This window comes from Prionailurus viverrinus, unplaced genomic scaffold (assembly GCF_022837055.1).
Source record: "Prionailurus viverrinus isolate Anna unplaced genomic scaffold, UM_Priviv_1.0 scaffold_35, whole genome shotgun sequence".
NCBI lineage: Eukaryota > Metazoa > Chordata > Mammalia > Carnivora > Felidae > Prionailurus > Prionailurus viverrinus.
The window spans coordinates 2,168,579-2,191,851 of NW_025927605.1; the positions used below are offsets into that span (position 1 = coordinate 2,168,579).

The 23,273-nt window shown below is 45.9% G+C and overlaps 1 protein-coding gene and 1 long non-coding RNA gene across 4 annotated transcripts in view; both read left to right on the plus strand.

Annotated features, from left to right (window-relative positions):
* The first annotated feature begins 1,989 nt into the window (after positions 1-1,989).
* Positions 1,990-10,897, plus strand: AARSD1 (alanyl-tRNA synthetase domain containing 1). 2 transcript variants are annotated; one of them, XM_047845774.1, is made up of 12 exons: positions 1,991-2,131; positions 2,281-2,412; positions 4,203-4,362; positions 5,053-5,110; positions 5,537-5,693; positions 5,789-5,905; positions 6,129-6,259; positions 6,846-6,912; positions 7,055-7,146; positions 7,605-7,659; positions 8,663-8,757; positions 10,659-10,897. In XM_047845774.1, exons 1-12 carry the CDS (start codon positions 2,093-2,095, stop codon positions 10,792-10,794), a joined length of 1,239 nt encoding a protein of 412 aa, XP_047701730.1. In that variant the 5' UTR covers positions 1,991-2,092; the 3' UTR covers positions 10,795-10,897. The 2 variants fall into 2 exon arrangements, with proteins under 2 accessions (XP_047701729.1, XP_047701730.1); XM_047845773.1 differs by lacking the exons at positions 7,605-7,659; positions 8,663-8,757 and having other exon boundaries at positions 1,990-2,131.
* Positions 10,898-17,849: 6,952 nt separating this feature from the next.
* The window catches only part of LOC125158546 (uncharacterized), a 40,772-nt gene continuing 35,348 nt past the window's right edge, over positions 17,850-23,273 (plus strand). The window contains exons 1-3 of one of the 2 annotated variants that reach the window (XR_007149437.1): positions 17,850-18,038; positions 21,179-21,235; positions 22,267-22,359. This is a non-coding gene — a long non-coding RNA (uncharacterized LOC125158546). Of the gene's footprint in view, positions 18,039-21,178; positions 21,236-22,266; positions 22,360-23,273 lie in introns of those variants that run through there. The other variant, XR_007149436.1, reaches the window with a different exon arrangement.

Consider the following 23,273-nt stretch of genomic DNA (forward strand, 5'->3'; position numbering starts at 1 on the left):
ATTAAACAAACATACAGTTACTTACATATAGGATAATATATATTAAATCTTGGGGCGCCTGGGTGGCTCAGTTGGTTAAGCAACTGACTTCCGCTCAGGTCACGATCTCACGGTTCGTGGGTTTGAGCCCCACATTGGGCTCTGTGCCGACAGCTCAGAGCCTGGAGCCTGCTTTGGATTCTGCGTCTCCCTCTCTCTCTGCCCCTCCCCCACTTGTGCTCTCTCTCTCTCTCTCTCTCTCTCTCTCTCTCTCTCAAAAATAAATAAAATATTAAAAAAAAATTTTTAAACTTAATAGACCTATAAGCAAATGCAGTGTGTGTACACAATTGAAATCATACTATGTACATTTAAACCCGGCTTGTTTAAACTTAATATATATTGGGGCTGTTTCCAAGTTGGTGTATATAGATCTAACTCTTTTTCATGGCTACATGGTATTCAACTAAATATACTTTCCACAATGTAACTGATTCCTCACTGAGGGACATTTAGGTTGTTGTTAGTCTTTTTCAGTTTTCAAACAATGCTGCAACAAGGATTCAAAAATAGATCTTTATATGTTTGTCAAGAATATCTGTAGGGTAAATTCCTAGAAGTGGAATTGCTAGGTCAAAGAGTAGTAGATACATTTAAATGTTTTGGTAGCTGCTGCCCAAGTTGCTCTTAGCTAAACTGGACCCATTCCTGCTCCCACCAACAGAGTGGCCCGTTCTTCAAAACCTTTTAGATACTCACAAAGATAAAAAATTATACTTGACTTAATTTACTTTTAATTATAAGATTGTTCGTTGTTTATTTTTATTAGTGATTGGTATTTCTTTTAAGGTGCTCTGTCCATACCTTTTGCCCATTTTGCTATTGACATTACTTCTTAAGCTTTTTAAAAAGTCTGATAATACAAAGTTGTACTTGTATCATGCTGTACAATTTACTAAGTCTTTATATATTATCTTAATAAAAATTTTGAACCTCATATCAACCTTATAATTAGGTTTTCTTCATAGGTGATTGAACGGGTAACAATACGTGGCAGAGTTGGGACTTGAACTTGTATAGCATATGTCCCTCCCTTATCCACAATTCTGAAAACCGAGAAAAAATCAGAAAACCCACTTAAAAAAATAGACAGCAAAACTCATTTGACAGCAAAACCTGACCTAAAATGATGTGAAGCTATTTATAGTATTCGTTTATTCTATTTAGTGCATTTATTTCTCAGCATAAATAGTTATGCTTTGGATGACATGGTGTTGCTCCAGAATTCCAAATGGAACACATGGGGTTCATAACACATACATACATTCACATACAAAACACATGGTGGGTACGCTCTGCATTACTGCCTAAAATCTGAAAAAATCCTAAATTCTGATACACCTGGCGTCTTCAAGCTTTTTATTATTTGATTTAAGAAAGCAGGAAGTTAATTCTAACATTTAATCTGTTTAACGTTTTAAGGCGCTGATTACAGTTTGTTAATTTCTGTTAGCCTTTCTTTTCTACACTGTCCAGTTAGGTAACACTAGTCACATGTGGTTATTGGGTGCATGTGATTATTGAGTACTGAGATGTGGCTAGTACAAGCTGAGATGTGCTATAAGCATAAATACACATCAGCTTTTGAAAATTTTGTGCAGAAAAAAAAATCTCACTTAATTTTACACTTATTAAATGACATAATATTCTGGATCTGTTGGTTTCAATGAAACATTAGCGTATATGGCTTGCACTAATTTCTATTGGGCAGCAGTGCCCTGTATCCATGTCAGTACCCCCCGCCCCAACCTCGTCTTTCCCCAGCCGAGACTGCGGGAGGCTGAACTAAGTGCCTTGACAAGTGTCGGCCGAGCGCAGTTTTATTTTGTTTTCAGGTCCTTCCAAAGTCTTCAAACAGTTGCTAGGCGCCCCGGAACGTCTGCAAATCGCGTTTTCGGTAAATTTGTCCAAGCCACACCCCGTCCCTTGTCCTCGTGCTTCTGCGCGGAGACGCGCTCTCAGTGAAGATTGTCCCGCAGGGCTCTCCGTCCGCCCGCGGGCCGTCCAGTGTGCGCGGGTTCCCGCGTTCTCCGCGTCCCGGGAGACAGCGGCGATGGCGTTCCGGTGTCAGCGGGACAGCTATGCCCGCGAGGTGCGGCCGGCTGGGCGAGGCACCTGGAGCTGCCGGGCGGATGGGGCGGTGCGGGAAGATGGAGCCGCGTGCAGGGGCTGCGGGGAGAGACTCAGTCCCGGTGTCTTGAGGGCTGGGGTCCGCCTTATTCTGTGTCCCTCTCTGTGCAGTTCACCACCACCGTGGTCTCCTGCCGTCCCGCGGAGCTACAGACCGAAGGAAGCAACGGCAAGAAGGAAGTGCTGAGTGGCTTCCAAGTGGTGCTGGAAGACACGCTGCTTTTCCCCGAGGGTGGGGGACAGGTACCAGGCCCGCGCCTCACCCCGACCCGCTCCCAGGAAGCCCCTCATTCCTTTCTGCTCAGGAAATGCCCTCTTGCTCCTCTGCCCCAGCCGTGATGAATACAGATGGAAGTTAGTTCAATTCAGCTCGTTTGTTCATTCAACAGATACTTACCAACGCGTACTTAATGGGTCAAAACATATCCTGGGTACTTACTCCAGGTTCTGAGGATAAGGGGTGAACAAGACAGTATTTCTACATACAGAGAATATTTATCGGAGAAGACAGACAAAATGGTGAATAGATAAAATAGAGGGCTTGGTTTGGTAAGTGCTCTAAAGAAAATTAAAGCTTGAGGGAAAGACAGTCATGGGATGTTCTCCTAAGTAGGGGGGAAGTTATTTCAGTACAGACCTAAGTGAAGGGAGTGGGTAAACCATTGCAGTTACCTAATGGTGTTTGTGGGAAAGGAGCAAGTATTCCAGGCAGCGAGAAAACAAATGCAAAGGAATTAGGAATTAGCTTAGGGTGTTTGACAGGGACTGGAAACGCTCCCCCTGAGGGAGCACAACAGAGGACAGGCTTATTTGTGCTGTGATGGGATCGGGACAAGGTCCAACATGAACTGGAGAAAGGAGCGTAATAACAGCAAAAAGGTGGGCATTATGGGAGAGGCTTTTTCCGGCAGGGATAATAGCACAGACAAAGGCAGGGAAGGCTGAAGGAATCCGACAAGTCTAGTTAAAGGCAAGTAGTCTAATATAGTTGGAGCCTATGGTGTGTGTTGATGACAGGCTGGAGGTGACCTTGGAAAGGTCAGTTGGGGTCAGTTCAGAGGAACTTGAAGGATGTGTTAAGGTGTGTGGACTTCATCCAAGCAGCTGTGGTGAACCATGAAGTACTTAGGCAAAGAAGTGAAACGAGAGAACATGGTCGGTAAACTTGATAGCGAGAAAGTTCCAATTTCATATCAGCGTCATTATTACAGGGGTTTTCTGCTGAAGGAAGACCTGTAACCTCAGGCAACTATAGAAAGACTCATTGTATACGTTTCTTCCCTAATTCCTTGAGACTATTTGGTCTTTTTCCTGTGAACTCCTCTAGAACAGTGTACTTTTTTACATTATAGCGTGTTGTAGATCATATTGCAGTGACCTGTGTGTGTGTCTGTATTTATTTTCCAGATGCTTAAGATCCATGAGGGGCTTTGTCTGTCTTGTTTATATTGTATTCTGGAGTCATGGCCAGATCTTGTAAGCAGGTGGCACTAGATATTTTTTTAAGTGAATGAATGTTTTTGTTCTTTATTTTTTTTAAAGTAATCTCTACACCCAACATGGAGCTCGAACTCATGACCTGGAGATCAAGAGTCGCATGCTCCACTGACTGAGCCAGCCAGGCGTCCTTAAAATGCGTGAATATTTTTGTATCTAATTCTAGTAATAGTGCGGAGGATGGAAGGAAAATCAAACCATTTTAGAAACTCTTGGAAGATAAGAATCTAAAGGCAGTGAGAGTGACGATTACGTTTCTTTGGGTTTTACTAAAATCTTTGTTTTTGTAGTTATAATCTCTGTTTTAAGTCTGCTGTTTTGTTCTCAAGAACAAAATATATGGGTGTTCAGAGTGAAGAGAATAGAATCCCCTCACAGAACAAAGTGGACCACCTCACCGGACAGTGCTTCTTGTCCCTTAGGGAATCTCAGATTCTGGGTGTGTTCCTTACATACGTTCCCTAGAGGGTCTTTGTATCCAGGAGTTAAGGTGAGCTCTGTCTCCCACCGCTGATTAGTTTTACTTCTTTCCCCAGCCTGATGACCACGGTACGATCAATGACATCTCTGTGTTGCGAGTGACCCGCCGCGGGGCTCAGGCTGATCATTTCACACAGACAGCCCTGGCCCCAGGGACTGAGGTCCAGGTCCGGGTGGACTGGGAGCGAAGGTTTGACCACATGCAGCAGCATTCAGGTAGGCGGGGAGGCCTGGGGGATCTGCAGGAGGGGCTGTTGCCATGGATGGGAATGCCATAATGATTGGGATGTCTTTGGGTTCTCTGGGGGTTAACCTTTTGGAAAGGACAGACGTAATCAGAATCAGCTCCGTTTCAGACAGTAGGTGAAAAATGTTATAACAATGTGAACAATTAAAGTAAAAGTATTAGAATAACCGCTGGATTTGAGTTTTACCAACCTCCCACTTTTTGGCTTTACTTGGATATCTCCTAGGCTCTTTAAATTCAACGTGTTCAAAACGGACTTAAATAGGCATTTCCTCCCCCAGACCAGGTGTTCGTGAACATCCACCTGGTTGCTCAAATCCTGAAAGTCAGTGCAGACACCTCTTTGGGGAGAGCCAACCACTGAGTCCTGGCAGTTTATCTTCTGAACATCTCTCCACTTCCTTCCACTGTTAGCACAGTCACCCTGGTCCCAGCTCTCGTTGTCTTTCCCCCAGACGCCTGATAGGGGTCATTTGTGAAACGGCATCATAAAGCTTTTTGTAGGGTTCTCGTGAGGATTTTCAGTAAAATATCTGATAAGAGTATTATTAGCCAGTACCCGGCACGTCTTCCACGGGGAGAATCTCTGTGATGATATCAGGGAGCATGTGGCTGGCTGCACTTCTCACTCCACCCTGTCTCTTGCTCTCTCCGCTCAGGGCAGCATCTCATCACAGCAGTTGCTGACCATCTGTTTGGGTTGAAGACCACATCCTGGTGAGCAGGGGACCTAAGACTAACCATAGGTCGCAGGTCCCAGACTGGCAGCTCCTCTCCCAGTAATGGGTCGGGGTAGGAGGATAAAAGAAAGGATAGGGTTCAAAATCTGCTGTGTTCTCCTGTTCCCCTTAGGGTGGGGGTGGTGGGTGACCTTGTGTGTCTCAGGGGAAGCATGAGGATGCGAGAAGGAAAGAACATGGAGTTTGGAGCCCAGAGAGCCCAGGGGGTGAATTCTGGCTGCATGATCTTGATCACATTCCTTCCTACTCCTCACCCATAAAAAAGGAGATGACTGACAGTCTCTACCTTGGAGGGTTTTTGTGAGGATTAAATAAGATAATTTATGTGAACATTCTTTGTAGACTTTGTTATATTCTTACTGTCATCATCAGCACCCTGTGACTGCCGCACTTCTTCTGGCAGGGAGTTAGGGCGGCTCCGGAGTGTGATTGAGCTGGACAGCCCCTCTGTGACTGCAGAGCAGGTGGCTGCCATTGAGCAGAGCGTCAATGAAAAAATCAGAGACCGCCTGCCTGTGAATGTTCGAGAGCTGAGCCTGGATGACCCTGAGGTGGAGCAGGTGAGAGAGAGCCAGTGCGGCAGCGTCTGTAGAATGGCCCTCCAAGGGCCCGTCATCAAAATTCAGACAGCCCTTCTCCCTCTGCTGTGTTCCAGGTGAGGGGCCGGGGTTTGCCCGACGATCATGCTGGGCCCGTTCGAGTTGTTACCATCGAGAGTGTTGATTCCAACATGTGCTGTGGGACCCACGTGAGCAATCTCAGTGACCTTCAGGTGGGTAAAGAAGGGCTCTTGAGTGGTTGGGAGAGAGGGTGTTAGGGAAGTGGGGATCATGAGAGGGCTGAGAGCGATCGAGGGGGACAGCTGAGGAGGCCCGGCTGAAGTCACTCCTTCAGTGCTTCCCAGCTGGGCCACAGGTCTAGGGATCTCCTCCCCTCGGCTCTGGCACCCGCTTCCGTTTATACCTGTGCTTGTGTTGCTCCCTTGCCTCATGTAGGTCATTAAAATTCTGGGCACCGAGAAGGGGAAAAAGAACAAAACCAACCTGGCATTTCTGGCTGGGAACCGGGTGCTGAAGTGGATGGAGAGAAGCCACGGAACTGAAAAAGCACTGACCACGCTGCTTAAGTATGCCCCCTGCTGCCCCCATGTCTCAGGTCCCGGCCACCCCAAGTTCAGCTCTCCTACCTGTGGGGTAGACAGTTCTCTTTTTATCTCGGGGCGGACGGGGTGGGGGGTAAGATGCAATCATAAGTGATGAAGCACTTTGGATGGTAAGTCAGACCCATGTAAAAATGGTTTATTCCTTTATATCTTCTTCGTCAGTTGCTTAGGCGGCCTCCTTGGAAGGTCCCCAGGTCCCCATCTGGAGGGAGACTGTCAAGAAGGGCATCATGGTGGGGCATCTGGGTGGCTCAGTCGGTTAGGTGTCCGACGTCAGCTCAGGTCATGATCTCATGGACTGTGAGTTTGAGCCCCGCGTCAGGCTCTGTGCTGACAGCTCAGAGCTTGGAGCCTGTTTCGGATTCTGTGTCTCCCTTTCTGTCTGCCCCTCCCCTGCTCACATTCTCTGTCTCTGTCTCTCTCTCAAAAATAACTAAATGTTAAAATTTTTTTTTTTTTTTTTTAAGAAAGAAGGGCATCATGGATATATACCTCATCCCAAAAGCAGTTTGGGAAGCCGGGCAGGTGACCACACACCTTTCTCTTGCAGGTGTGGAGCAGAGGATCACGTGGAAGCAGTGAAGAAGCTACAGAACTCTACCAAGCTCTTGCAGAAGGTGACTTATTCCATCGAGGTTGGAGAGGGCCTAACCAGTTGTGTAGTTCATCAGAGCCGGAGTGAGGGGGAATGAAGTGGGGCGAAGATGGTGAGCTCCCCTGTTACTCCTTCTGTCTGTTGAGTTCTGGCATCTGTTGCAGAACAACCTGAATCTGCTCAGAGACCTGGCCGTGCACATGGCCCACAGCCTGCGGAACAGCCCAGACTGGGGAGGTGTGGTCACGTTACATAGGTGAGACACAGGGTATGGGGCTGCTGGGCTTGGGGCTCCGCCTCTCCCCTGGGTGCAGTGCCTAGTGGGAGGTGGGTCACTCACTGCTTTCTCAAGGCTGAGCAGACCTGAGGGGATGTGTTACCTTCCAGATTTCCTGGGTTCTATAAGAGCATCTTCATAATAACACTGTAACTTTCATCACCACCTTCCCTCACCTCCTTCACCATCTAACAGATGTCTCCTTACCTGACCGATCTTGTTGAAGGGAGACAGAAATAAATACAAAGCATGCTATAAACTGCCGAGAAGGACATGTTGCTGGCTCTCAGCCAGCACTCTCTGTCTTTGCTGAGAGAGTCTGGGACTTCGCACAGACAGCCTGCCGCAAGGCCAGCCTTATGAGGAGGAGAGGGGCTTCCTGCAGTTTCCCATCTCCTGCTCCAAGCTGGATCTGACGTCTGTGTCCTTTGTTGTAGGAAGGAGGGGGATTCTGAGTTCATGAATATCATTGCCAATGAGATTGGGTCAGAGGTAAGAGGAGCATGAGATTCTTGATCTCTCCTGGGTAGAGACCTAAGTGAGGGGCATTAGTTTAGCTGAAGTCCCTCCCGTGAATGCATGAAGAGTAGGGAATTGAAATTTATTCAGTACTGGTTTTTTTTTTTAGCACTAGCTGTGAGATCTGTGATAGTGACCTCTCTGGGGCTGCGATATTTACCAGCTTCTGAGTTCCTTTTATCAGAGCTGAAACTCTTCCAAGCCGCCCACATTTATATGTGCCAAGGGCCTGGTTTTAGAAGTGATGGGGCTGGCTAGGCCCTTTGAAGGCCATCCTTTCCATTTTCCTTCTCCTCTGGCTTCCGGTGCCATCCTGGTAGTCTGCAACTTCATGATTTCCAGGTCTCTCTTTTGCATTTACTCCAAAAAACACTCTTTGGGGAACCTACCCCGGGCCAAACAGTATACATGTCTCTTTTTATAGTCCCGTGTAAAGCATACTGATTCTCAAGGAGCTCACTCTCCAGTCTGGGAGGCAAATGTACTGTATGGTGACATTTCTAATTTCGGGTGGTGAATGCTGGAAGTGGAACAACATGTTACCTGAAAGAGTGGGGAGCCCCCAGGGGAGGGGCCTGCAGAACTGCCTAGTGGTCGTCAGATGAGGAAGCAAAGGTAGCCAGGCAGAGGGAGACAGGCAGCTTTAGGCAGTGGCAGGCGCAGGCTGTGTGAGGGAAAGCGGTGGGCAGGCTGCAAAAGTTGATGGGAGTCAGGTCACAAAAGGCATTTAGGGCCTGGCCATGGTCAGCAGCCTTCTGCCTTCTTCTTAATGTTTAACCTAAGTTCCTATAGTCATTCTCAAAAAAGTTTCTTGGCCCTGGTGGGCCAGAGCATAGGGGCTGCATTATCTCTCATCAGGAACATCACTCATGGTTTAAGGGCAAAAGTCTGATCTTGAGAGTGAGGAGAGGGCAGCATTTAGGGGGATTGACCCTACTTCTCAAGTATCAGGACTTCACTTTATCTTACCTCCTAGGAGACCCTCCTGTTCTTAACTGTGGGTGATGAGAAAGGTGCTGGGCTCTTCTTACTGGCAGGGCCAGCTGAAGCCGTGGAAACCCTGGGCCCCAGGTAATCTGTGGACTGTCTCCACTAACCTGCTAGTAGAGCCCTTGACCCACAAAGAGGGCCACTACATCTGTGATCTCATTTTGATTCACATCACAGGCATATGAGGTGGGCTGAGCAGGAACAATTATCACCACAGTCCTTCCTAATTTTACAGACGAGGGACTACATATCATGTGCCTGAGATCTCACAGTTGGTAGAACTGAGACTCAAACCTAGGTCTTTTTTGCTCCAAATCTATGCTTTTCTGTTTTTTCTTTTAGAAATTGAGATAACATAAATGACGCACGAATTCAGGTGCTGTATTATCACTAGGCCAGTAAAACAGGTGACTAAGGCACCAGCAAAGCAGAGACACAGACCAACTATTCTGGAGAAGAGATTAGGATTTTAAGACTAAGTAAAAATCAGCATTGATGTAATTGTCATGAGAAAATTAGAACTTTGTTGAATTTCTTTACCCTCATTGCTTATATTTTCTTACTTTATTTTTCAATGTTTAAAAAAAAAAACATTACTTATTTTCAGAGAGAGCAAGCATGCGCACTTGAGCGGGGGAGGGGCAGGGAGGGGGAGAGAGAGAATCCCAAGCAGGCTCTGTGCAGTGAGTGCAGAGCCCGACTTGGGGCTCGATCTCACCAACTGTGAGATCATGACCTTAGCCAAAATCAAGAGTCTAGGACACTTAACCAACTGAGCCACCCAGGTGCCCCTATATTTTCTCACTTTAAATTTTTTTTTTTTTTTTTTTTTTTTTTTTAAATTTTTTTTCAACGTTTATTTATTTTTGGGACAGAGAGAGACAGAGCATGAATGGGGGAGGGGCAGAGAGAGAGGGAGACACAGAATCAGAAACAGGCTCCAGGCTCTGAGCCATCAGCCCAGAGCCCGACGCGGGGCTCGAACTCACGGACCGCAAGATCGTGACCTGGCTGAAGTCGGACGCTTAACCGACTGCGCCACCCAGGCGCCCCTATATTTTCTCACTTTAAATTAGATACAGAGTGTAGTGTCCCCTGTTCTTTCTGGTGTTTAGGGTTTTCAAAGTCCTGATTGGCTCTGATGAGTTTTCAAAGGAAAACATAAGAAATTAAAGCAGAGGTTCCTGACAGGCAGCCAGATGTGGCCTACAGATTAGTTTGGGCTGTTTACTATTATAAATTTTTTATTTTATTTTTTTTAAGCAGGCTCCATGCCCAGCATGGAGCCCAGCACAGGCCAGGAGCTCGGGACCCTGAGGTCCGGACCTGAGCTGAGATCAAGAGTCAGACGCTTAACCGACTGAGCCACTCAGGCACCCTTATTTTAAAATTTCAAAATTAGTTGTTACATTTTAAAACTAGGAGATTTATACATAAAAATGTAGAGTTCTAGTATTTCTCAAAAAAGGAAAAGAAAGCCATGCTCTGGCAACACTGGGCCCACATGGCAATAGCTGTGAGGAACTGGGTGGTGACTGCCTGCTTCAGACAGGACAGGCTTGTCCCTCTGTCCACATTCCCCTCCCTTCTCACTCACCCCCCCAGCTTGCTTCACTGCTGCTCCCCACAGGCTTTTGTGTCCACAGCCCCTTACCCCTAGTGGACACTCCCAGGAGTGTTGCCATAATTTATCTAGCCTCCCATTTCTAGACTCTTCTGTTGTATCCAGTTATTCACGCTTTTTAAAAAAATATGTAGAACAACAAATACTAGTTCATTTTTTGTTCCCCAAGTTCTTCACTTTTACAATAAACATGGTCCATATATCTGTGCATATGTGCAAATATTTTTAAGAAGAGTTCCTAGAAGCCATCTTTCTTTCCCCTCGGCCCTGGCTGTGGGGAAGGACTCTGAGCTGCCCTTGGTTTTTCTGTGGCCTTTCCCTTGAAGACTTCCTGCCTGAATGTCTCTCTGCTCCCCAGGGTGGCTGAGGTCCTGGAAGGCAAAGGGGCCGGGAAGAAAGGCCGCTTCCAGGGCAAGGCCACCAAGATGAGCCGGCGGGCAGAGGTGCAGGCGCTTCTCCAGGACTACATCAGCACTCAGAGTGCTGAGGAGTGAGGATCTGGACACTTCCCTGGGGCTCCTGCTGTTGAGAACGGGCCTCCTGTGACCACAGAGTCTCTTGGACAATAAAATAGCTTGACTTGGAATGGTTATGGTACCACATGCATATGACTGATTTATTCAGTATTCTCTGGTGTGTTTACGCGATGAGTATCTGTGAATAAACAGCTTTCTAATTTGGCCCCTGTTAGTCATAACCTCCACAAGGGAGCATTATGTTGAGGAAGTGTACTAATTTCTCTAAAGAGCAGCTGCAACCTTTCTTCCTGTGGAAATGTGACTGTCTAGGGGAGGGCGAGTCAGTCCGGAGGTTCAACCTAGGGCTTAGATTCAGTCATATCTCCTCGTTTTCTTTTTTTTTTTCTTATTTTCCTAGTCCTGTGTTTTAGAACTAAAAAGTATCGATGACTTTGCAAATAGGTCAAGAGGCCACACAAATATAGTAGAAAGATGCTCTAAGTGTGTTACTGAGACAGAAAAGAGATGGAAAAAGGTATCCCGGAAGACTAACCCAAAGAGAGCTTGTGTCACATTATTATTATTTTAATGTTTATGGATTTTGAGAGAGATCCCAAGCAGGTTCCTCACTGTCAGCACAAAGCCCATCGTGGGGCTCAGTCCCACTAACTGCGAGATCAGGACCTGAGCCGAAATCAAGAGTCGGACGCTTAACTGACTGAGCCATCCAGGCACCCCTGGTGTCATATTATTGAGACTTTCAGAATCACTGTTAGAGATCAAGAGGGATACGTAATGATAAAAGGAAGACAAAGTATTCTAAATTTGCATCTAATAACAGCCTCAAAATATGTAAAGCAGAAGTTGACAGCTAAAAGAAGAAACACAAATCCATGCTTGGTGGAGGATTTAAACCAATCTTTCAGCAACTGTTAGGACAAGAGGAAGTATCTCGAAGTTAAGAACAAAGACATTGGAGTTTCATAGACCCGAGTAGAAGTCCTGGCTTTGTGTACCCATGGGTGGTAAAACCAGAAAAAAAGAAAGTGATTATTTTATTTATTTTTAAACTTAATGTTTGTTTATTTTTTATTTTTTATTATTTTTTTAACGTTTATTTATTTTTGAGACAGAGAGAGGCAGAGCATGAACGGGGGAGGGTCAGAGAGAGAGGGAGACACAGAATCGGAAGCAGGCTCCAGGCTCTGGGCCATCATCAGCCCAGAGCCCGACGCGGGGCTCGAACTCACGGACCGTGAGATCGTGACTTGAGCTGAAGTCGGACGCTTAACTGACTGAGCCACCCAGGCGCCCCAATGTTTGTTTATTTTTGAGGGAGAGGGACACAGTGTGAGCAGGGGAGGGGCAGAGAGAGAGAGAGACACAGAATCTGAAGCAGGCTCCAGGCTCTGAGCTGTCAGCACAGAGCCTGACGATGGGGGGCTCAAACCCACGAGCTGTAGGATCATGACCTGAGCCAAAGTCAGACACTCAACCGACTGAGCCACCCAGGTGCCCCAGAGACACATTTTTTTTTTTAATGTTTTTTATTTTTGAGGGAGAGAGTGCAAGTGAGGGAGGGGCACAGAGAGGGAGACAGAATCCGAAGCAGGCTCCAGGCTCTGAGCTGTCAGCACAGAGACCTACACAGGGCTTGAATCCACAGAATTCGAGATCATGACCTGAGCCAAAGTTGGACACTTAACTGACTAAGCACCCAGGTGCCCCAACAGAGACCCATTTGAATTTATTTTCTTGTGTGTGTGTGAGATCTCCCTTTGTCCTCTGTTTCTGCTTCATCAGGGTGTGATACGAGAGCAGTGGACTGGAGGCCACCCTTGATTGCCATCGCTCATGTGAGTTCTGCTCACAAAGACCTAGGATAACTATATCATTTATTACCCAAACTCAGATACCTCAAAGGGTGAAGGGGGTGCTCCACACATGACACTAGAACCACAGTCGCAAACCAGGATGGTCTCCCTGCTGAGACTCTCCCTGAGCTTTAGTTTCTTAACTTCAAAATAGGGATGTGAACACAGCACCTAAGAAAGAAGGAACTTCCTGAAATATGAAAAATACAGGGTCGATTGTCATTTGTGAGATTCACCCAAAAATGAAGCAGAATGAGTTTAATCATTTATTAGAGTAACATTAAATGAGCACAAGCAGAACAATAGGTATTTTATTAATCAGCACAAAATGTGATAGAGTTTAATGTACACATACACACATAGATTATAAATTCAGGAACATTGTTGTAACCCACTTTTACAGCATAGAAATCATGAGAAGGGGCTCCTTCCTCTTAAGTTTTATGACTTAAGTGCCCATGAATTGCTGAAGACATTTGATACTGTGGCTCGCACCAAGGCGAGGGTCTCCCGTGTGCCTGCAGGTGCATGTATAGGTATTGGGTCTGATGTTAGTATGGGAAACAAAAGATGTCAGATAGGAGATGGACACACAGCAGGAGGCAGACTGAATTTAAGAAGGCAGTGTGCCTAAATGTCCTGAGTGGAAACCAGTGAGTCAGCTAAGCTATGCTAGAATGCCAGGTCTTTTCCTTAAGAACTTAAAGTCCTGGGCCTCACAGGGAAAACAGACGGCTCTACAGGCCCTAATGAAAAACTCTTTTGCATAAAGCTTGCATCTCTGGTTCCTTTCCTGAATTAGATCCAAACTATGACTAAAGCACCTTAGGTAGAGGGCAACCAAGGCTATTCGGGAAAGAGTGACGGAGAAATTTCCCTCTTTTTCCAGAAAGGTCTGCTCCTTCTGTGCAGACTGCCGCCGCAGAGAGCCAGACTCTCAACTTTAAGGAACAAGAGCGGGGCCCATGTCCAGAGCAAAGAGGCTCTCGTAGGGACAGACTTCTCTCTCTTTTGCCCTTTCATAAACTCCCTGCAGAAGCAACCTGCAATCAAGGCTTGCTGGTCAATATCCCTGCTAGTCCTCAGATACCAACCTCAAAGCCAAGGTTTTCAGAAATAAGGGAGGAATCAACATTTTCTTCTGTGAACGTTCCCTCCCTTTTCCTTTCATGTCATCTAACTTGTTTTTGTTGTTGTTAACTGGTGCATATGATAAACAACCGCAGAATTCATTTGTCCATGTATTCCACAGATACTTACTGAGAAGGTAATGTGTGCCAGAAACTGATGTAAGAACTGGGCCACACTGGTAAATAACAGATGTGGTCACTGTGCTTACGGCATTTACTGCCATGGAGGAGACAGACAGGAAAGAGACGAGCAAATAAATGTAAAATTATACACTCTGTTAAGTCACCAAGGAAAAGAACAGGGCAAAGTAAAACAGGGTAATGTGGGCGAGGGGAGCAGGGAAGGGTCATGGCAGTGACAGGGGAGGCCCGGGGAGAAGGTAGGCCCCCATGATCCCCAGCATCCATGGCACCGCAAATAAAGCGGTGTGCTGAATAGGCAAACAAAACCAGTTTGTTTTGACAACTCTGCTGGTTTCCCTTCCCGCCAGATGGCCATTGTTGAGCCCCTTGATAGATATTCTGGTGCTGGCTCAGTCGGTTGAGTGTCAGACTCCTGATTTCGGCTCAGGTCATGACTGAGCCCCATCCTATGTCTGGCTGCACGCTGAACAGGGAGCCTACTTAAGATTCTCTCTCCCTTTCCCTCTGCCCTTCTCCCCTGCTCACGTCTGCGTGTTCTCTCTCTCTCTCTCTCTCTCTCTCTCTCTCTCTCAATAAATAAATAAATAAATAAATAAATTCTAAAAAATAAAAATAAATTGAAAAGAAATTCTGGAGCTGCAAATTGTCCCCTAGCCCCAGAAGGTGACCGGGGTCTTGAAGAGGCTGCTGGATTCATTGCTGAGCCCTCTGTATTTTGGATGCCTTTCACCTGACCGTTATAAGGAGGCAAAAAATAAGACAGACGTGAAGCTCGTTTTCCTTCTGCATCCAAACGGACCTCTCCCCATCACTGCTGGGCCATTTTTTCTGACCCCAAGAGGCCACCTTTCTCCCCACTAGCGGAAGCTAAACCCTGTGTTGCACCCTAAGCAGAAAGAGGGTGACAAAGACATCACCATTGAAGGCCTCATGAGCACAGGGAAGGCTCGCTTGATAAAAAAAACTCTGCTGCTGGGGCGCCTGGGTGGCTCAGTCGGTTAAGCGTCCGACTTCAGCTCAGGTCACGATCTCACAGTCCGTAAGTTCGAGCCCCGCGTCGGGCTCTGGGCTGATGGCCCAGAGCCTGGAGCCTGCTTCCGATTCTGTGTCTCCCTCTCTCTCTGCTCCTCCCCCGTTCATGCTTTGTCTCTCTCTGTCTCAAAAATAAATAAACGTTAAAAAAATTAAAAAAAAAACAAAACTCTGCTGATTGCAATTACAGGTATTGAAAAGCAGTCTTCAGTGCCACCACGCACGTTTTATTTTCTATTGTTTGGTATTGTTTACTTATTGATTGGTATTAAACCTGTACTTACCTAGTTCTGCCAGACATGGTGCGAAGCAGTTTGTAAATAACTCACTCAAGTCTCATAACAACTCCAGGAGATAGATCCTATTGTCATCCCCATTTTACAGGTGAGGATACAGAGACGCAGAGAGGTAAGGAGCTTGCCTGAGGTCACTCAGGTAGTAAAGGACAGGGCGCATTTTGAACCGGCAGCCTGCCTAACCACCATGCTGCTTGGCCTCTCTGAGTCTGCGAATATACTTTAAAAGACACAGCTTTATGTCTATGATGAATATCTTTTTGCTTACAAACTAGTATCTCTCTCATGGTTAAATAAATGATTTTAAGATGGGAGCATTTAAGGATCTGAAGGCTGTCTGGTGCCTTTGGCAAGGAAAAAGGATCAGTTAAGCAATCTACAAATAGAAGTGAAAACCTTTCATTATAACATTGCCACGTAGCCTCTGTTTTACCTCTGTTAGGGCCTGCACGTACATTATAGTGCCAGAACTGAAAAACTAGGGGGTTATTCTTTTGGGGTCCGGAAGATAAGCTCCTAAATCCCTACATGCAATTCTAAGCCTGTTGGTCTCCCCCTCCCTGTTACTCTGGGCTCAATCTCTATGGAGACAGTGTTACATGCACTTCGCAAACGACAGTAGAAAAGGTGTATTTTTCCTGTTTTGGAGCCTTGCTGTGGGTGAATTGGGGCTTTCCACTCCGCTTGGAAAAGGCTGAAAAGCTGCCTCGCTGGAAAAGTTCAGCTGCCCGGTTTTATTTTGCTTAGCCTTTGCTCTGTTACCAGCAAGATGAACTCATCCTGAGGTTTTGCATGGAAACTAATTTTGAATTTTTTCTGCTCTCGTAATTTGCTTCTTGCCCAGGACCAGAATCCGTTAGCTGTCTTCATCCTAACACCCAGGCACCGTCCTTTGCAACTCAACAGCAGAGGGTGCTGTGGGCCTGTGGCTGCCCAGAACTCTGCCAGGAAAGAAAAAAAAAAAATAGGGTAAAGAGCTCCTCCTTGTTCAGCCAGCCTGAAAGAGGGTTTCTTTCTTTCTTTCTTTCTTTCTTTCTTTCTTTCTTTCTTTCTTTTTAGAATTTTTTTTAATGTTTACTTATTTTTGAGAGGGAGAGACAGAGCATGAGTGGGGGAGGAGCAGATAGAGAGGGAGACACAGAATCCCAAGCAGGGTCCAGGCTCTGAGCTGTCAGCACAGAGCCCGACACGGGGCTCAAACCCACAAACCGTGATATCATGACCTAAGCCGAAGTCGATGCTTAACTGAGCCCCCCGAAAGAGGGTTTCTAATCATCTTGTTCCCCTGTTGCTCTGAAGACCTTGTCCATGGAATGTGGGGTTATCGGACATTTCCCCAAATGCAAACAAGGAATCAAGAGATGAGGTGTGACCTTCCGGAAATGATTTGTTGTTTGTGTTTTTGAGAGTTTTAACCCTTCTCTGATTAAATAAATGCTTGGTATTTTATGCATGTACGTCCCCAAGACCAGAGATTTTGAATACTGCTAAGTCCTAACTTAATTCAGAAAACGGTATTCATTATTTCCATTTTCCAAGACTCCCACGGAATTCCTTGTATCGATTCTATCAATGGCTACAAGACAACAGACGACTTTTTCTTTTCTTTTTTCATTTCATTTTTTAAATGAAAGATTATTTTATTTTATTTTGGAGACTGAGAGAGCAAGTGAGCACATGGGAGGGGCAGGGAAAGGGGAAGGGGGAAAGAGAGAATCCCAAGCAGGCTCCACACCATCAGCATGGAGTTCGACAGGGCGGGCGGGGGGGGCTTGAACCCATGAACCATGAGATCATGACCTGAGCTGAAATCCAGAGTTGGACGCTTAGCAGACTGAGCCACCCATGCGCCCCTCTTTTTTCATTTCCTTTTAAGCTGAGGCTTGAATGCTACCTCCAGGTTGTCTCTCAATTTTTCTCCCTTATCCTGAAACTCTGCATCAGTTTTTCCCGCTTCTTGACTTCCTACAGCCCCTTTACCTCTGGATCGTTGATAGAAAGCAGCAATGCTCCATATTTCTGGCTATTTCACTTATCTTTTGCTCTAGGCAAACTTGCTTTATAAGAACCTAGATGTTCTCCAGTGACAAGTCAGTAGGTGATTTGTTTTTATAAAATTCTTCACAGTAGGCTTTGATGGCAAGACATACCGATGAGTTCATAATATAATCGGATGGACACACACTGAATTTGCTCACTACTTCCTCCAAGCATAGAGAACGTCTATCTCAGAAAGCTGGCTTTAGCTGTTTCTATCCAGTTTCACAGCCACTGGGAGGGCCAGGGAGAGGGGGATGCACAGGGAGCTTGAGCAAGCGATGAAGGAAGTTGTGGAGGCCAAGACTGGCCTCTGTGGCATCAGCAGTCACCTGGAATGTAAACTTGACAACACTCTAGACGTGAACCAAAGAGGGACACGGGCAGACAGAGAAGGACGCAGAAAGGTTACTGCCTGTGCTCCCTTTCTGGAACAAACAAATAACATTTGAGTTGCTTTGACATGTTGGAGAAACTCCAGCAAAGCAGAAGAATTCAAGAGAGAGGAAAACCGAGGGTGTGAGAAGCGGAAACTGACTAAGAACTTCAGGTACAGACATTTCGAGTAACAGCTGGGTCACAAGACAACGAACATTGAAATCCTCCAAGAGCTGATTAGAAACTTGCAAAAAATAAAAAGACGCACTGTTCAAGAAAGCCACTATCTGAAATAAAGCAGGCTGTTAACTCTAAAATGAACTTGAGACCTGACAAAGCAGAAGGAGCAGCGTTTTTCATGTGGACAAGGCCAGGCCGCCTTTGGTCAGGTAATTCAGGGCGTGGGTGGCAGGGCAGAGGGATGACCGGTACTCTAATTATGCGTACAGTCATTTCGGATTTATAATAGTTGCCAGCCATAATCGATTCCCCATGATGTGCTTTGTTATTTTTTTTGGCTGCCTTGTAAAAGATAGTTTTATAGGGTGTTTTTTTTTTAAATTTCTGGGGCGCCTGGGTGGCTCAGTCGGTTAAGCCACCGACTTTAGCTCAGGTCATAATCTCACGGTTTGTGGGTTCAAGCCCTGCGGTGGGCTCTGTGCTGACAGCTTAGAGCCTGGAGCCTGTTTTGGATTCTGGGTCTCCCTCTCTCTCTCTGCCCCTACCCTGCTTGCGCTCTGTCTCTCTCAAAAATAAATAAACATGAAAAAACAATGTTTTTAAGTTTATTTATTTATTTTGAGAGAGAAAGAGCACAAGCAGGGGAGGGGAGAGAGAGAGGGAGAGAGAGAATCGCAAGAAGGTTCTGCACTGTCAGTGCAGAGGATGTGGGGCTTGAACTCCCAAACCGTGGGGTCATGACCTGAGCCGAAATGGAGAGTCAGATGCTCAACCGACTGAGCCACCCCGGCGTCCCTGTAGGGTATTTTTAGCTGACGAATTCAAATCATTTACCCATTGCTATGGCATGAGAACTGATCAACGTCAACGAATTTTTACCAAGTGCCTACCATGTGCCAGGCACAATTCTAGGCGCCTGGAACACATCAGTGAACAGAACAATTCCTGCCCTGGTACAGCTTATATTTTAGTGATGCAGACACACAACAAACCATAAATCTGATCAACACGGGAAAGCGAAAGATAAAGTAGGAGAGAAGGAGGACTGGGAACGCAGAGGGTCAGAGGGGGAGAGGATGTTTTAAATAGGGTGGTCATGAGGGCCTCGTTGAGAAGCTGAGAGTCAGGCAAAGACTTGACAGAGGGGAGGGCGTCTGGTAAGCAGGTATTGGAGGGCCTAGCTTGAGGGGTGGGCAGGGGGAGCCCCTGGTGCCTACCCCTGAGTCTGCTGCATGTGTGGCCTGCTCCAGGGAGCAGGAGCTGGGATGGCCGGAGGAGGGGCCGGAGTGGAAGGAGAGGGGCTCAGAGAGATAGCGGCCTGTGTGTCTCCTGAGAGGAGCGCAGCTCCTACTCTGAGAGACACCCCACCCCCCGTAGTGTTTAAAGCACAACGGCGGGGGTCTGACTTTCTTTTTTAAAAGAAACTGGGACACTGGGACTGTTGTGTTGAGAGAAGACTGTAGGAGGCCTGGTGGGAAGCAGGGGAGTCTGGAAGGAGGCTAAGGCTAGAATACAAATGGGTTCCGGATAAACTTGAAGGTGGAGCCATAGGGATTTCCTGACCCACTGGATGTGGGGGTGAGGGAGAGAGAGACCAGGGCTGGAGGGTGGTGCCCACTGGCGGCTACAGCTATGGCGCTGCTGGGGGGCGGTCTGGGGGTGGGGTGGGGGGGTGGCGGGGGGAGGCAACGGTAGCTGAGTGGGTGCCTGGGAGCTCTGCACAGCCCCCTGTCTATTCTGCCCGGTTTACCTGCTGACAGTCCTACGTTCCTCTAGGCTTTTCTCTCAGCAAACGAACCTAAAAGTAGGTGTGGATCTTAAACTTTTTTTTTTTTAATTAAAAAATAGGTTTTGATTATCCAGTTAGAGATCAGAGAAGTCTTCTGATTTTTATGGGACAGTTGACTAAGTTTACCTTGAAAGAAATGTTTCTCATTAGTTAATTGTGTTAATAAAAACCCAAAGTATGGTAAACAAAAGAGAAAAAAATTAGGGAAAGCCTGAGACCTTTGGACCCCACAGTTTTTATCCTACCATTTTGACTGTAAAGAATGACATTTTCTCATAAACACATACTTTTTAAAAAAATGTTTATTTATTTTTGAGAGAGACAGAGACAGAATGCAAGTGGGTTAGGGACAGAGAGAGGGAGACACAGAATCCGAAGCGGGCTCCATGTTCTGAGCTGTCAGCACAGAGCCCGACGTGGGGCTCGAACCCATGAACTCAGAGATCATGACCTGAACTGAAGTCGGACGCTTACCTGACTGAGCCACCCAGGTGCCGCAATGATGGTATAATTCTGATTTAAAAGTATGGGGCACCTGGGTGGTTCAGTCGGTTAAGCGTCCGACTTTGGCTCAGGTCAGGATCTCACGGTTTGTGGGTTCGAGCCCCGCCTCAGGCTCTGTGGTGACAGCTCGGAGCCTGGAGTCTGCATCCGATTCTGTGTCTCCGCCTGTCTCTCTCCTCCTCCCCTGCTTGTGTTCTGTCTCTCTATGTCTCTCAAAAAATAAATAAATGTAAACAAATTTTTTTAAATAAATAAATAAAAGTATGTATGGTGTGCCTGGGTGGCTCAGCCGGTTAAGCGTCTAACTTCGGCCCAGGTCATGATCTCGAAGTTCATGGGTTTGAGCCCCACGTTGGCCTCTGTGCTGACAGCTTGGAGCCTGGAGCCTGCTTTGGATTCTGTGTCTCCCTCTCTCTGCTTTTCCTCCACTCACACTCTGTCTCTCTCTCTCTCTCTCTCTCTAGAATAAACATTAAAAAAAAAATTAGAATTGTTGCACTATACGCTAGCTAATTTGGGTGTAAACTAAAAAAATAAAATTAAAAAAATTTAGAATTATACCATCATTGATGACTTTTCATTACAACTCATTTATTTATCTATCTATCTGTCTGTCTGTCTATTTATTATTTTTAAATGTTTATTTCTTTATTTTGAGAGAGAGAGAGAGAACCCCAAGTAAGTTCCCAGTTGTCAGGCGAGGAGACCATTGTGAGGCCCATCGCGGAGCTCTATCCCACAACTCATGAGATTGTGACCCGGGCCAAAACCAAGAGTCGGACCCTTAACCAACTGAGCCGCCCAGGCACCCCGAAGATTTTATTTTTAAGTAATCTCTGCACCCAACATATTGCTGGAACTCACAACCCAGAGATCAAGAGTCTCCTGCTATGCCAGCTGAGCCAGACAGGCGCCCCATAAATACATACTTTTAAGTCAGAATTATACCATCATTGAAGACTTTTCATTATGACTCTTAAGGTCGGGGATAAAAAAAAAGAGCAGGGTGGCCCAACTATATCTCTTAATATTTCTTCCCTTTTTTGAACCTTTTAGAGAAACCGTAAGAAATCTCGGATGAAATATTTGCCTGAGGTTCTACAGCTCTTTCAGGTACATGTGGGTTCCTTTCCTTACAGTCAACACTTCCTATTTCAGCATGTTAGCAGGAGTTATTTCTGGGTGGTGAGTGAAGTGATTGTCATTTTCATCTTTGTACGTTTCAGCGATTCCCAGCACTTCTGAAAGGAAACAGTCTTCTTTATCATGCCTTTGTGTGATCCTTTTCAAATCAGAAAAAGCAAGAAAGTTAGGGAGCCCCTGGGTGGCTCGTTGGTGAAGCGTCTGACTTTGGCTCAGGTCATGAGCTCACTGTACGTGAGTTTGAGCCTCACGTCGGGCTCCGTGCTGACAGCTCGGAGCCTGGAGCCTGCTTCGGATTCTGTGTCTCCCTCTCTCTCGGCCCCTCCCCCACTCACACTCTGTGTGTGTCTCTCTCAGAAATAAACATTAAACAAATAAAAAAGAAATAAAGAAAAGAAAAACCAAGAATGTTAAAAAATCAAATTGAAATATCTGGTGAGAATAAATGCCAGCTTCCCAAGGGACAGCTTAGCCAAACAGTAACAACAAAAACTGAACGTTCCCTGAAACTCTCTCAGTTATGATTGGACTCCAGAGTCATTGTCTTAAAGGGTATCTAGCTGTCAGAAGGCTGCCTGGAATAATATACATAGGAATTCTGGCTCTGGTCAGCATGTGTGTGTGCGCACTTGGAAGTTTGTGTTTTCTGATGTTTATGGAGCGAGGACAGGTTGGTCCACAGCAACAAGGAGACCAAATCAACGGATATTATGGTCAACAAAGGCGGCTCAATAATGGCGGCTGGCAGGGCATGTGAGTAATACAAGAGAAGGCAATGTGATGGCATTATTGGTGAAGGACTAAAACGTGAAGCAGAAGTATTGTGGAGACGATAAGTTAAGATTTTATATTGGGGAAAAAAAGGTACATTTGATGGGAGACACCACTGTGACCTCATGACCTTTAACAAAAATGTGTTTTTCTGGCTCTTTTTGTTGGTTTGTTTTATTCGTTTTGTTTTTGTTTTTCTGGTTCTGACCCTGACCGTGGCCCATCAACAGCAGCACTTGTGCTAACTCCTGACTCTCACTACAAGGAATTGACTCATCAGAGGATGATTCTGCTCCTGGAGCAAGGAGACTTGAGAATGGGACTGTGAAACAAGGATTGCAGACCAGTCATGGTGGAAGTGTATGGAAGCCACTGACCAAACTGCCACAATTTTGACGCTAAAAAGGGAAAAGGAATTGGAGTGCCTGGGTGGCTCAGTCGATTGAGCATCTGACTCTTGATTTCCACTCAGGTAATAATGATCTCACTGTTCGTGAGTTCAAGCCCTGAGTTGGGCTCCGTGCTGACAGTGTGGAGCCTGCTTGGGATTCTCTCTCTCCCTCTCTCTTGGTCCCTCTCCCCCCTCCCCTACACTCTCTTTCTCTCAAAATAAATAAACAGACTTAAAAAACCGGAAAAGTAATTATGAAATTACTAAATTAACTAAAAGAAGTGTGTGAAAGACCTCAAAGCAAAAAAGTTGATATATGATTTATGAAAAGAGTAAATATACCAAGATATGTTAATTTTCATCAATAAAGGAGGGTCAATAAATATGGATTAAAAATATAAGGAGTTTATATGTTTTTTACTGTGCAATTAGGAAAGTGTAAAACAAATTATTGTGAGACAACCAGTTCTAGAAAAAGGTAGAAATTGTACAAGAACCGCAAAGATTGATCAAGACTGGTGGTCACACACAATAAACAGACAGAAAATATGCGGGGAGGCACCTCACAGCCGATCAACCCCAAATTTTTCCAAGATGAAGAATTACCCAAATATTCTAAAGAGAAATGATAAAACCCCCAGAGCTCACTGTTTATCATAATGATATATGATAAAGTCCATTAAAATTTTTTTTTCATGTTTATTTATTTTTGAGAGAGAGAGCGACAGAGTGCGAGTGGGGGAAGAGCAGAGAAAGAGAGAGACACAGAATCCGAAGCAGGCTCCAGGCTCTGAGCTGTCAGCACAGAGCCCCACACGGGGCTCGAGCTCACGAACTATGAGATCA